The sequence below is a fragment of the Urtica dioica genome, chromosome 2 (assembly GCF_054948205.1).
Source record: "Urtica dioica subsp. dioica isolate 48M chromosome 2, U.dioica_male_clone48M_v1_H2, whole genome shotgun sequence".
NCBI classification, from domain to species: domain Eukaryota; kingdom Viridiplantae; phylum Streptophyta; class Magnoliopsida; order Rosales; family Urticaceae; genus Urtica; species Urtica dioica.
Window position 1 is genome coordinate 33,000,414 of NC_142757.1, and position 13,867 is coordinate 33,014,280.

The 13,867-nt window shown below is 37.4% G+C and overlaps 2 protein-coding genes across 2 annotated transcripts; one reads left to right on the top strand and one right to left on the bottom strand.

The window, feature by feature from the left end:
- Positions 1-5,786: 5,786 nt before the first annotated feature.
- Positions 5,787-6,734, bottom strand: LOC149404443 (uncharacterized). The gene is made up of 2 exons (XM_089607060.1): positions 6,652-6,734; positions 5,787-6,534 (listed from the first exon to the last, which is right to left on the bottom strand). Exons 1-2 carry the CDS (start codon positions 6,732-6,734, stop codon positions 5,832-5,834), a joined length of 786 nt encoding a protein of 261 aa, XP_089463186.1. The 3' UTR covers positions 5,787-5,831.
- A 5,168-nt stretch (positions 6,735-11,902) lies between these two features.
- On the top strand, positions 11,903-12,441 carry LOC149404444 (histone H4). Its single transcript, XM_089606980.1, has one exon. It carries the CDS (start codon positions 12,007-12,009, stop codon positions 12,316-12,318), a length of 312 nt encoding a protein of 103 aa, XP_089463106.1. The 5' UTR covers positions 11,903-12,006; the 3' UTR covers positions 12,319-12,441.
- Positions 12,442-13,867: the final 1,426 nt, after the last annotated feature.

A 13,867-nucleotide genomic window follows, 5' to 3' on the forward strand; every position in this document is an offset into this window, starting at 1 on the left:
TTCTACATAAATATCAAATTCCATATTCAATTTCTATATAACTTAAACACAAATACACAATTCTAACCTAATTTCAACATAAAAATACAAATTACATAAAAAAAAACACTTACCCATAACCTAATTTCAACATAAAAATACAAATTACATAGAAAAAACACTTACCCGGAGTGAAGATGACGAGCACGGAGGCGTGGTGGAGAGATAAAACGTCAATGACGTTGTCGGGACTTGTGGTCGGAGGCAAGGTTTTGTGGACTTAGAAATTTGTGAAGAAGAGAGGAGAGAGAAGGACGGCGGCCGAGGAAGAAGAGAGGAGAGAGAGGGACGGCGGCCGAGGAAGAAGAGAGGAGAGAGAGGGACGGCGGCCGAGGAAGAAGAGAGGAGAGAGAGGGACGGCGGCCGAGGAAGAAGAGAGGAGAGAGAGGGACGGCGGCTGAGGAAGAAGAGAGGAGAGAGAGGGACGGCGGCCGAGAAAGAAGAGGAGAGAGAGAGACGACGGCGACGGAGTGGGTGTGGGTCGGAGAGAAAGAGAGAAGAAGAGGATGGGTCGGAGAGAAAGAGAGAAGAAGAAGAAAAATGAAATTTCTGAAAATTTTGAAAAAAATCGAGTGGGAAAACTGTTTTAGGGTCTGACCGCGATATTTCGCCGCGGCCAAAGACCAACGTCGCCGCGGCGAGTTCATTCCACAACGGTATGACCGTCCCGTTGTGGAATATTTCACCGCGGCCACGTATCTGATTGGCCGCGGCGAAACATTCTGGCCGCGGCGATCTTCATACGTGGCCGCGGCGACATAGTTCACAGATTTACATAGCCCCTGGAACTCATTTCGCCGCGGCCATGTATATACTTAGCCGCGGCGAAACATTCACGCCGCGGCGATCTTCATACGTGGCCGCGGCGAAATAGTTCACAGATTTACATAGCCCCTGGAACTCATTTCGCCGCGGCCACGTATGCAGTTCGCCGCGGCGTGATATACCTGGCCGCAGCCAAAGTATAGTATAGCCGCGGCGAACAGTTCTCAGATTTACTGGAACTCATTTCGCCGCGGCAATGTATTTCTTTCGCCGCGGCGAGTGTATTCCACAACGGGACGATTGTCCCGTTGTGGAATCTATTCGCCGCGGCTAGGTATAGTGTTAGGCGCGGCGAAACATCGTGCACTGGATCTATAAATTAAAATTTCTCGTCATTTTCACTTTCTAATCTCAAAACCTCATTCGGAAACCCACTCCAAACCTAATTCCGACCTGTTCTGCGCCATTCTTGGTTATCACTCTCAACTATACGTCCAAATCTTGTAAGTTATTCTCCTACTTGCTTTGAATATACTTGTTTTTTATAACTTGGTAATTAGAATGGGTATTTGTTGTAAAATCTAGGATTTTCTATCATTGAAGATGAAAAAATGGATGTGGGAGAATAGATTAACTGAGATATATCAAGAAGGTGTAGATGAGTTTTGTAAATTCACTAGAGATAATATGGACGACGTGAAATCTATTCGTTGCCCTTGTGTTCGATGTGGAAATCATAGGCATTTTTCGCTTGATGTTGTTCGAACCCATTTGTTTGCGTATGGAATAACGACCTCCTATCAAATATGGTACTATCATGGTGAGGTTTTTCGTTCGACGATAAACAATAGCGTTGATGATATTGAAAATGATGTTGATGATATGCCCGGAATGATGAATGATTTGGAGGACGATTTTGTTGACCGGCCGGAGTTGTTTGAGTCGATGATGATTGATGCGGAGACACCATTATACGAAGGGTGTACAAGCTTTTCGAAGTTGTCGTTTTTAGTTACGTTGTTTCATTTGAAGGCGTCGGGTGGTAGGACAAACACTAGCTTTACAAAATTGTTGGAAACACTTAAAGAAGCCTTTCCGAAAGACAATAAAGTTCCTTTAAGTATGTATGAGGCGAAGAAGACTTTGGGCACATTAGGTATGAAGTACGAGAAGTTCCATGCGTGCCCGAATGATTGTATTTTATACAGACACGAGCATGAAAATCTAGATGAATGTCCGATCTGCAAAGAGTCGAGGTGGAAGAAGGGTAAAATGCCACGTGACGGAGTCAAAGGAGTTCCAGTTAAGGTATGTTTTCACTACTCGATTATCAAATACATGTATAGCCTATAATGGTATGCTTCTTATTGTTTTTTTATGATTACAGTCGTTATGGTACATTCCTCCAATGTCACGCTTCCGACGAATGTTTAATAGTGCCAAACACGCGAAGAACATGGTTTGGCACTCCGAAAAACGTGTCAATGATGGTGTTCTCAGACATCCTGCCGATGCTGCCCAATGGAAATCCTTTGATTTTGAGTATAAGGATTTCAGTGCTGATCCCCGAAATCTTCATCTTGGTTTAGCAACTGATGGTATGAACCCGTTTAGCATGATGAACAGTAAATACAGTGTTTGGCCGGTTATATTGGTGAACTACAATCTCCCTCCAAAACTCTGTATGAAGAGAAAGTTCTTGATGTTAACGTTTCTGATATCAGGACCGAGTCAACCAGGTAATGATATCGATGTTTAAATGGCACCGCTTGTTGATGATTTGAAGATGTTATGGGATAAGGGCTATGAGGTTAAAGACGCTTATCGTCGAGATTCTTTCAACTTACGGGCAATGTTATTGTGGACTATTAACGACTTTCCGGCCTATGGAAATTTGTCAGGATATTCTGTGAAATGCTCGATTGGTTGTCCTATTTGTATGAAAGACACATCTTCCATTCGGTTGAAGCATAGTAAGAAGACTGTTTTTCTCGGGCATAGAAGATTTTTACCAAGAGACCACCCATTTAGAAGGTTAAAACAAGCATTTGATGGCAACACAGAAGAACGGCTCCCTCCTCGAATTTTGTCTGGTGAAGATGTCTACGAGATGGTAAAAAACGTCAATGAAGTCCTTGGAAAAAGAAAGCGTCGTGCTAGTACTAAAGAGTCGTTTCAAGAGAATCCTTGGAAGAAGAAATCGATATTTTATGACCTTCCGTATTGGAAGACGCACTACGTTCGGAATTGTCTGGATGTTATGCATATCGAGAAAAATGTTTGCGAATCCGTTATCGGTACTCTTCTTGATGATCCACATAAATCGAAAGACGGAATAAAATCTAGAAGGGATCTCAAGGAGCTGAATATAAGAAGTATTTTGCACGCCGATGAGGAGGTCGGACAAAAAACTAAATTTCCAGCGGCTAAGTATACTCTAGATCGGAAGGAGAAGAAGAAGTTGTGTAAATGGTTTGCGTCTATCAAAGTTCCCGATGGTCATTCTTCAAACTATACGAGATTTGTATCTATGAAAGATTTGAGACTTATTGGAATGAAGACTCACGATTGTCATGTGCTTCTACAACAAATGTTACCTCTCGCCTTGCGTGGAATTTTATCACCCGATGTGAGATTTGCAATATCCAAGATATGTGTATTCTTCAACTCGATTTGCTCGAAGGTTATTGATCCTACTCGGTTGGATTCCATGCAATCGGAGTTGGTAAAAACTCTATGCATGCTAGAGAAGTTTTTCCCACCTTCGTTTTTTGACATCATGATTCACTTAACTGTTCACTTGGTACGTGAAGTGAAATTATGTGGGCCCGTATTTTTACGTTGGATGTATCCAATCGAACGTTACATGAAAGTGTTGAAGAGTTATGTGAAGAACTACAATAGACCGGAAGGGAGCATAGTAGAAAACTATATAGCTGAGGAGTCCGTTGAATTTTGTTCGGAGTATTTAACTAATGCAGACGCGATTGGGTTGCCAAAGAACACAAGTCATGAATCAAAAGCTTTATCTACAGGTATGTTTTCTGACACTTTCTTTTGTGTATTTAACTTATTCATGAGAGGACCACTACTTATATGAGTGGTTATGTATAGGTACTTATTCTATCGTCAACCGGAAAGAGTGGGAGCAAGCCAGTCTCCATGTCTTGCATAACGTTTCCGAGGTCACGCCGTTTGTGGATATTCATTTGAAAGAATTGAGGGCAAATGATCCAAAAAGAGCTAAAAATGAAAAATGGTTACAAGAAGAGCACAATCGTTTGTTTCAGAAGTGGCTTGGAAAACGATTATTTCAAGAATCAGGACATTCAGAAACGTTGAGCAAAATATCTGGCGGTCCTTCGTCAATGGTTACAAGGTACACTGCTTGGTCTGTTAATGGTTTTACTTTTTACACCAAAGAAAGAGACAACAAGCATCCCGTTCAAAATAGTGGTGTTACATTACTTGCTGAAGCATTACACGTTTCTTCGGCAAAGGATAAAAATCCAAAAAAAGCTTTTATGAACTATTATGGGTACATTGAAGACATTTGGGAACTTGATTATTGTGGGCTACGAATAGCTTTGTTTAAGTGCAAATGGGCAGACAACAATCATGTTAAAGTTGATAAAGACGGAGTTACGATTGTCGACTTTCGACGTACAAGTTACGAGAATGATTCATTTATTTTGGCCTCACAAGCAACTCAAGTGTTTTACGTACCAGAACCCGTCAATCCAGATTTGTCATTAGTGGTTCACATGAAAGCGAGAAATATTGAAGAAGATGAAGACGACAACATGTCTAATATCCCCCCATTCACATCCGGCTTGCCACTTGTTGATGAAGAGATCGAAGATTTTGATGATGATGATGTTTCTCATTTAGATAGTTCGGATATCAATCATATTTTAGTGTGAAAACAAAAAAAATATGTATTTTAGTTTATTTTATGATATATACTTTATATAATTATTGTTAATATCCTGTTGATAAATACTAATATGGCCGCTTCCAAGACTATAAAACGTCAAGGCTTAATATTCCGCCGCGGCCATGATAACTCGCCGCGGCCATGATGAAAACACGCTGCGGCCATGTATAAAACACGCCGCGGCCATGATGATATCGCGCCGCGGCCAATAGACCAACTGGCCGCGGCGAAATAAGTTCCAGAGTCTATGTTTTTTTAGGAACCCACTTCGCCGCGGCCATGTACAAAACACGCCGCGGCCAAGATGTCTCGCCGCGGCCAATAGAACACCTGGCCGCGGCGAAATAAGTTCCAGAGTCTATGTTTTTTTAGGAACCCACTTCGCCGCGGCCATGTACAAAACACGCCGCGGCCAAGATGTCTCGCCGCGGCCAATAGAACACCTGGCCGCGGCGAAATAAGTTCCAGAGTCTATGTTTTTTTAGGAACCCACTTCGCCGCGGCCATGTACAAAACACGCCGCGGCCAAGATGTCTCGCCGCGGCCAATAGAACACCTGGCCGCGGCGAAATAAGTTCCAGAGTCTATGTTTTTTTAGGAACCCACTTCGCCGCGGCCATGTACAAAACACGCCGCGGCCAAGATGTCTCGCCGCGGCCAATAGAACACCTGGCCGCGGCGAAATAAGTTCCAGAGTCTATGTTTTTTTAGGAACCCACTTCGCCGCGGCCATTTATAAACACGCCGCGGCGAAGATGACTCGCCGCAGCCAAAACAACATGTGGCCGCGGCTAATGTCTTCTTCATCGGGGAGAATCTATAGTTATTACTTTTTAATCTGAAGTAATATCAAACACAATCAATACATAAATTTTAAATACTCAAATCATCCATTCAATACCATAACAATACCATAACAAGTCTCAAACATAAATTCATACAATACCATAACGAGTCTCAAACACAAATTAAAATCTGAAACAAGTATCAAACACACATAAAGACATAAATATTTAAGTCTCACACACATAAAAAAAAAGATGAAAACAATTATTAAACTTAGAAGGTTTCAAAAAACACATAAAAAAATTTACTCGTTGTCGTCGTTGTCATTCGTAGGTGGTTGTGGTGGTGGTGGTGGTGGCCCCGGGTACTGAGGAGGTGCCATATGCGGTGGCCATTGCGGTGCTTGCGCCTGATAGTATGTGTATTGAGGATATGGAGGAAACCGGTATTGATTCTCCTGATTGATGTCCCATCGACCAATCAGCTCGTTCAATCCTTCGAAAGCCGCGGCGCCATATTGTCCTTGTTGGTACATGTAATCTTGGGTGTGTTGATACCCGCCAACGAGATAGTGGCTACACCGAGCAATGTACTCTTGGGTGGCGGGATCATACCCCGGAGGTGGTTGTAAACACAACAGTGGCTCGTTGAGTGACGGTTCATCCTCATCTTCTTCATCCTCTTCCTCCTCTTCCGGCTCTTTGACAATGTATCTCTCGATCGTCTTGTCATTAATAGGCGCCCCACACTTCTTGGTTGTGTCGTGTTTTGCGCCTCCAACACCGGCATTCAGACACAAGCCGTAGATGATTGACGGATACGGCAACCCATTTTTGATATTCTTGTAGTCGATTCTCTTCATCCAATTGTAGATGAATCGACCGACGTTGATGGTGTTACCACGAATGATACAAAACAAAAGATGGACATGTTCCTCGTCGAGACGGGTGAAGTGCTTTATCGGAAAGAGACGGGAGCAAATGAAATAAATCCACGTTTTTGCGAGCCTGTAAATTAAACACCGTTATATTTAAAACATGCAATTAATAGAAAAAATAAACACCGTTCTATTTAAAACATACAATAGATAAAATAATACACGCAAAAAAGAAGAAAAGTCTAACCTCGTCAGTGATTTACGGAAAAGCTTTCTAACTCCTTTGTCCATGACCCAATTCTCTCCTGGAGTAGTCAACAAACTCAACATTTCATCGAGATTAGGATTTCTCAACCATTGTTGATAACCCTCATTCTCGAATTCGATGTCCGGGGTTCCTAGCAATGCGTTGATGGCTCCGACACTACAATCAACGTCTACACCACGAACCGTCACCACATCATCCTCGTGATCTGGTAAGTTCGCGTAGAATTCGTACATGAGCGTAACGTTTGCTTTGTGCTCGGGTGTGGCACAAAATTTTCTCCAAGAGAAACCTTCGATGGTATTGTTGATTTGAGACCCTATAGGCGTGGTTGAGCTCACCTTCAACCCTTGTTCAAAGATCGGACTTCGTTGAACGAGGATGTCGTAGCGTTCTTCTGCGGCCTTGCTAGTGAATACCCGACTATTATAATCCACTACGGGTTCGGGTTCGGTTTGACGAGACCTCTTATTTTTTTTTGTGGGGGGGCGAGAAGAGCTAGGGGCGGCTTCTTTGTGACCGGCGGTTGTCTTTGAACGGCCCATTTTCACCTAATTGAACAAATCATTTCAAACTCAAATTCAACAACATTTTCAAACAATAAATCATCTTCAACACAAAATTAAACTCAATTCAACACTAAATACATATAAAAACACATTATATTCAAATAAATAAAACATAAAACTCATCACAAACACAAATTCAAACTCAAATCCGACCTCAATTTAACTACAATATCAAAATACAACTCATTTTAAATCTAAAATAACATTATAACCAAAATCATACATTAGAACAAAAAACCCAAAATAAAAAACCCTAATTTCGGCCAAATCTACACCCCCAATATCATAAATTACAACCAAAATCATAAATTAGTTTATAAATCACACAAAGTATTCATAAAAATTAGGATTTTGATATGAAATTGAGATAAAAACATACCTTGATAAAAGAATTTGGTGGGAGAGAGAGCAAGGGAGGCGACACCGAGAGAAAGAAAGAAGAGCACGGCGAGATTTTGCTTCGGCGAGGAGGGCGGCGAGATTTGGCGGCGGCGAAATGGCGGCGAAGTTTCAAGGTTGGTTTAGGAGGAGAAATGGCACAGAATCGGCCGAAATGAAGGTCTGAGGCGAGAGAAAGTGTAAAAAATGAAAAAAGAAATCGAAATGAGGCGTTTATAGGGAAGCCCTAAAATTTTTTACGACATTTCGCTGCGGCGAGTTTCAGCCTTCGCCGCGGCGAAATGTCGTAAAAAATTTCCACAACGGGTTATTGTCCCGTTGTGGAATCGATTCGCCGCGGTGACTCATAAGTTTCGCCGCGGCGAGATGTCTGACTTCATACCTTTCCCACAACGGTACAGTGTACCGTTGTGGAAAAGTTTGGCCGCGGCGAGTTTGAGCCTTGGCCGCGGCGAGATCCAACAACGGGTCACTGTACCGTTGTGGAATGTCCAGAATTCCACAACGGTACTACAGTACCGTTGTGGAATCATAAAGATTCCACAACGGTACTGTGGTACCGTTGTGGAATCCTGGATATTCCACAACGGTACGGTGTCCCGTTGTTGAATCTTGGACATTCCACAACGGTACGACTGTACCGTTGTGGAAGCATATAGATTCCACAACGGTACTGTGTTCCGTTGTGGAATTTCCGTTGTGTAATCCAACATTTGTAGTAGTGAAGAAAGATATTTTAAATGATGAAAAATAATATAATAGAAGAAACTTTAAGTGTGAAAATTTCGAATACCTCAAAAAATATTGTTTGTTGAATAATATAAATTATTAATAATTGAACATTCAAAGTTAAATTGGTTTTAAGGATATAGTAAAAGATATTTTATATTTTATTATCATAGTACATTATTTTAAGGGAAAATAACATATTTATACCCTGTGTTTTAGTGAAATGTCGAGTTTAACCCTCAGTTTTAAAAAATGTCGAGTTCATACCCTCTGTTTAACTAAAATGACGAAATTATACAATCTGTTTAACTAAAATGACAAAATTATACTCTGAAATGAATAATAGCGTCACAAATCTCCCTTTCATTGATATTAACTCTTATATAAAAAAACCGAATCAAATCTAAATCAGTACCCTAACTTCCAAATTCTCAATTTTGAAATAAAAATAGCCTTAAATTGAAATTAAATAATAAAACTCATACCTTCTAAGAGATGACTTCATTCCGTGTTCGAATTGTAACTCTAAATCCTTGATTCTCTGTTCGAATATGCGATTTTGATGGCTATCAACTATCGATGTTTACCCATTTGCTTCTTTCTGTGTTCTTCACGATTAAGAGACTGTTGTTTATTTTTTTAGTTTTTAAATAAATTACATATATGACGCGAATGACTAAAGATAATTGATGTTTATATATAAATATTATGGTCAACGTCAATGAAAAGTCTATAAAAAGAATTTTCGTGACACTGTTATCTATTTCAGGGTATAATTTCGTCATTTTAGTAAAACAGAGGGTATAAATTCGACATTTTTGAAAACCGAGGGTTAAACTCGATATTTCACTAAAATACAGGGTATAAATGTGTTATTTTCCCTTATTTTAAAGTATAAAGTGAAAAAGGATACAAAAATAAACGTAAAAATTAAATTTAAATAAAAAATGGGATAATATTTCCCTATAAAGTTTTAAGCACTTTATTAATAAATATATGAGAACAAATTATCAAAATAATGGTACTTAAAGAAACTTACAGTAATTAGAAATAAAATGTGATAATATTTGTTAAAATATAATATAAAAATAATTATTGTATGATGTATGTAGAATATACACACAAAAATAGCTGTATGAACTTTTTATTTTTTGAAATGTCACATGAAGCAATACAAAATTTATACATGATAGAAAGATAAAAGAAAAAATTGAATTTAAAAAAATATTTCATAAATATCTGTATTCAATACACTATATATTTAAGTTCTTTTGTCACAATTTAGGATTCCAAAATCCAATTAACATTTTATGAAATACTATTCAAAAGAACTGTGAGTTGTGCAATATTTCGTGTAATGTATTGGTAGTAATTGTATAGCATAAATATAAACATGCATACCTCTATTGTTCTCATCTTTTTTTCGGCAGAAAACGATAACGATTATAGCTGATATTATACCGAGACTCTTCAAAAAACGATATATCATTGATATATCGTGATATTTTGAACCTTCGTTTTGAAACACTTGGACTTGTTTGGTTCTCATCTCAAAAATAGTTTTTGAGTTAAAAAAAATTGGAAACAAAAAACGAAAGTTGTGTTTGGTTTAATTTTCCGGAAAAATTTTTAAAAAATTTTTGAAGTTGTTTTGTAAAGAGTAAAGAAAACTGAAAACAAATAAAATGTGTTTTTGGAAAAAAAAATTTCTTTTCTTCTCTCCTCCTTCAAAAACAAAAATGAAAACTGTATCAAACAGTTTTTTCAATTTCTCAAAAACAAAAATGAAAACTGTACCAAACAGTTTTTTTAAAACAACTGCAAAATAATTTTTCAGTACAACTACAAAAATTAGAAAATAGAAAACAAAAACTTTTTGAGTGAACTACCAAACGGCCCCTTAAGGTTTAAGGAAATCATAATCTCGAAAATTTGCCATTAAGCCCTCCTTATTTATTCATTTAACTCCCTCTATTTATTGTCTTCTTCTGTTTTCCTCCACAATAGTTTTATTCTTTGAAAATATTACCTTTGAGGTCTTTACACTGGAAAATTCAAACTTGCTGAACCCTGGAAAAAGACTTAAATGAGTCTCTGAGCCAAAGGTTGAAGGTCCTTGGACATGCTGACTACTCCCCGAGCCAAGGCTCATACATTCTTGAACCGAAATTGGCCGAGAACATCTCTTGAGAAGCTACGGTCAGCGCGATTTGTTGAATCTCTAAAAAAAAAATTTCATTGAATTTTTGTCGAAGAACGACAATGTAAATTACATATGCTCTTAGGTATGCATTGAAAATCAAGAAATCAATATTTTTCAATATTTTCATATTTTGAAATGGTAACAGTTGCAAAATAATTGAGGGAATGCAATATCCAATTACAACGTCAAGAACATTACTAACCAAACATGAAAAAGAATCTCGCGAAAGAAAATTACCTTCGAAAAAAGATTGAAAACTTGGAAAAAGTAAGATTGATTCAACAATACGGACAACACAAAAATGGTCTTCGTGAGCTCACAGGTCGAAAAAGTGCAAATCCATCCTTAACTAAACACAAAACACCCAATTGATACCAATGTAGAAAGCCAATACTTCACAAAATGATCCAAACACTCACATTATAGACAAATAAATAAATAAAAGAGTGACCTTTTGATCTCCAAACACTCAACATGCCTATGCTTAACTCAATCAAGCTATATTAAAAGTTGAAAAAATAGAGTCTCAATTCAAGACGCTAAATCATGTTTATTTTACCAAACGCAAAATATGATTTTCCTACAAGCAAAAACTAATTTAAAAATAGTTTACCAAATACCTGTCTGTTTTAAAAAAAAACATGACATATGTTTGCTTTAAAAAAATGTGTTTTTAGATTTTACTTAAAAAAAACATTATTATTATTTTAAGTAAAATATAAAAACACATTTTTTTAAAAGCAAACCTATGCCAAACTGAACCATTAACTTACACCAACAAAATTATCTTAAGATACCTAGAATATGAATTAACATTGGCACCGTTTGACATAGTTTTTTTTTTTTTTTTTTTTTTTTTTTTTTTAATTTAGTTGCAAAAGCTGATTTTCTCAAAAGATACGAAAAATCTTGATTTTTAGTATTAAATATGTCAATATTTGAGTTTTGGTTGATTTTTGATAATTGATAAATAATTAGTATTATTGTTGCCAATTTCTCATTCAGGCAAACACCATTTCGGATAAAAAAAAAAAGTTACTAATCATCTTTCTTTCCAACAAAGAGTAAAAAAAAAAAAAAAAGCCACTTGTCTATTGACCACAATTCTCTCACGATCCTCCCAGTTCTACAAAGTACAAACTTCATTTCCTCCATCAGATAACATCCCATCTACGGTTCATAATCGACATCAGATTTTCACGCGGATCGCTCTAAAAGCCGTCGATCAATTTCCATCCAACGGTCAAAACGAAAACCAAGGCACAACCTCTGGCTTCAAATCTCACCGCGCATTCAACGAAACACAAAAAGAGCAAATCCCAAAGGCCATACCACACGCTTATAAAACCCCCCAAACCCACCGTCTCTTTCACTCACACGCGAACCAAACCGAATCCAAAAAAAAAAAAAACCCCAAATCGACTTCAGCTGCGAAAAATGTCAGGAAGAGGCAAGGGAGGCAAAGGCCTGGGAAAAGGCGGAGCGAAGAGGCACAGGAAGGTTCTTCGGGACAACATTCAGGGAATCACGAAGCCGGCGATCCGGAGATTGGCTCGCAGAGGAGGTGTGAAGCGTATCAGTGGCCTCATCTACGAAGAGACCAGAGGCGTTCTCAAGATCTTTTTGGAGAATGTCATCAGAGACGCCGTGACCTACACAGAGCACGCTCGGAGGAAGACTGTCACCGCCATGGATGTCGTCTATGCTTTGAAGAGGCAGGGACGTACTCTCTACGGTTTCGGCGGCTAGGCTTTAGTTTCGATGTAGTTTTTACGGTTTGGATTGCTCATCCAATCTTTTGTGCTTTTCAGATGTTAGTAGATGAAGTGGAATGTTAATTTTCTGAAATTAATGTAGATTTAACGACTATTACTCCTTTTGTTTCTTTTTCTTTCATTTTACATTTTGATACCAGTCTATATTTGAATGATCATCATCTTTGGTTGAGCTATAACTAAAGTTAATCTTATAGATTGGTCCTTAATAATGTGCCCGTAATATATAAATAAATTGAAAGAAGACCTCAAATCTATTGCAGGCAGCTATGTGGACATATCTGAGTATGAAACATAGTCTAAAAAAAATAAAATAAAACATGAAATGTACAATTTCAAGGAAATTCTAATTTTTAGTTCCACTGAAGCATTTGCTTCGAAATATTGAATTGATCGAAACATATCTGCGCTTATTCTATTTTGATATATGTAGCCATATAAAATTCGGAGCAAAAAAAAGTTACATTTTTGCTCAATTCAGTCCAATATGACAGGTTCCTTCTTTTTAAAAAGAAGTCCGCTTAGACAGGTCTACTGAATAAACGACGGTAAGGAAGTACTTAAAACGACTTCAAATCCATAGAATATTAATTTACTATTATTCCAAATGCAAAACGGTTGCAAAGCAAATCCATGGGTTAGTAAAAAAAATAAAAAACTTATGCAAACTTTATTTAACTACATCACAAAAAAAAAAAAAAAATTTGAATGCAAGTTTGTCACAGACAGATTTATGTCGTTCTATTTTTCATTTGGTTGCATTGCTGTGTGCACAAAAGCAAAAACAAAAAGGTGGTGGCTATTGACCATCATACAAATGCCCCAAAGATTGGATGTTGATGATCAAATATGAAAATCCTAATCCCATGAGCTTCTTTTTCCTTCTTTTTGTGCTATATCGTCTAAACCTATGGACTAAAGGTGTAATTTAGTTGGGGGGCCAACTAACAAGATTCGAGCTCGGCTATGGCTCGGTTCATGCCAAACATTCTTCATGTTTTTTATTTGTTAGACCATCTCCAACCCATAACACAAAAATGGTACAAGTTTTGCATTTGTGCAACTATCACATCAAATAATGTTTTTATCTCTAACCCACAACACCAAATACCACAAAAAAAAAAAAAAATTCTATTTTTATACTTTTTCATATTACTTCATATCAATTGCAAATTAACTCCTATTAATTTATTATGTCAATAATAAGCTTATTAAGTAGTATATTATTTTTTTTAACAACATATCAAATTAATTTACAATATTATTAAGCATTATGTTAATACTACAAAATGAATATATAAAAAAATCACCCTAATAAAATAAACATAATGAGATAACAATTATAGAATGAAGATTACATAAATACATTACATTTCATTGGTAAAATATATTAAATATATAAAATAAACTAAACAAAAGAAACACATAAAAATAATAGTTTTTTTTTTCTCATGTAATTTGTGATTTTTATTTGCATATGTATGTACTTGTATTTTTTTTTTCCATTATGTCGTGTGCGACAA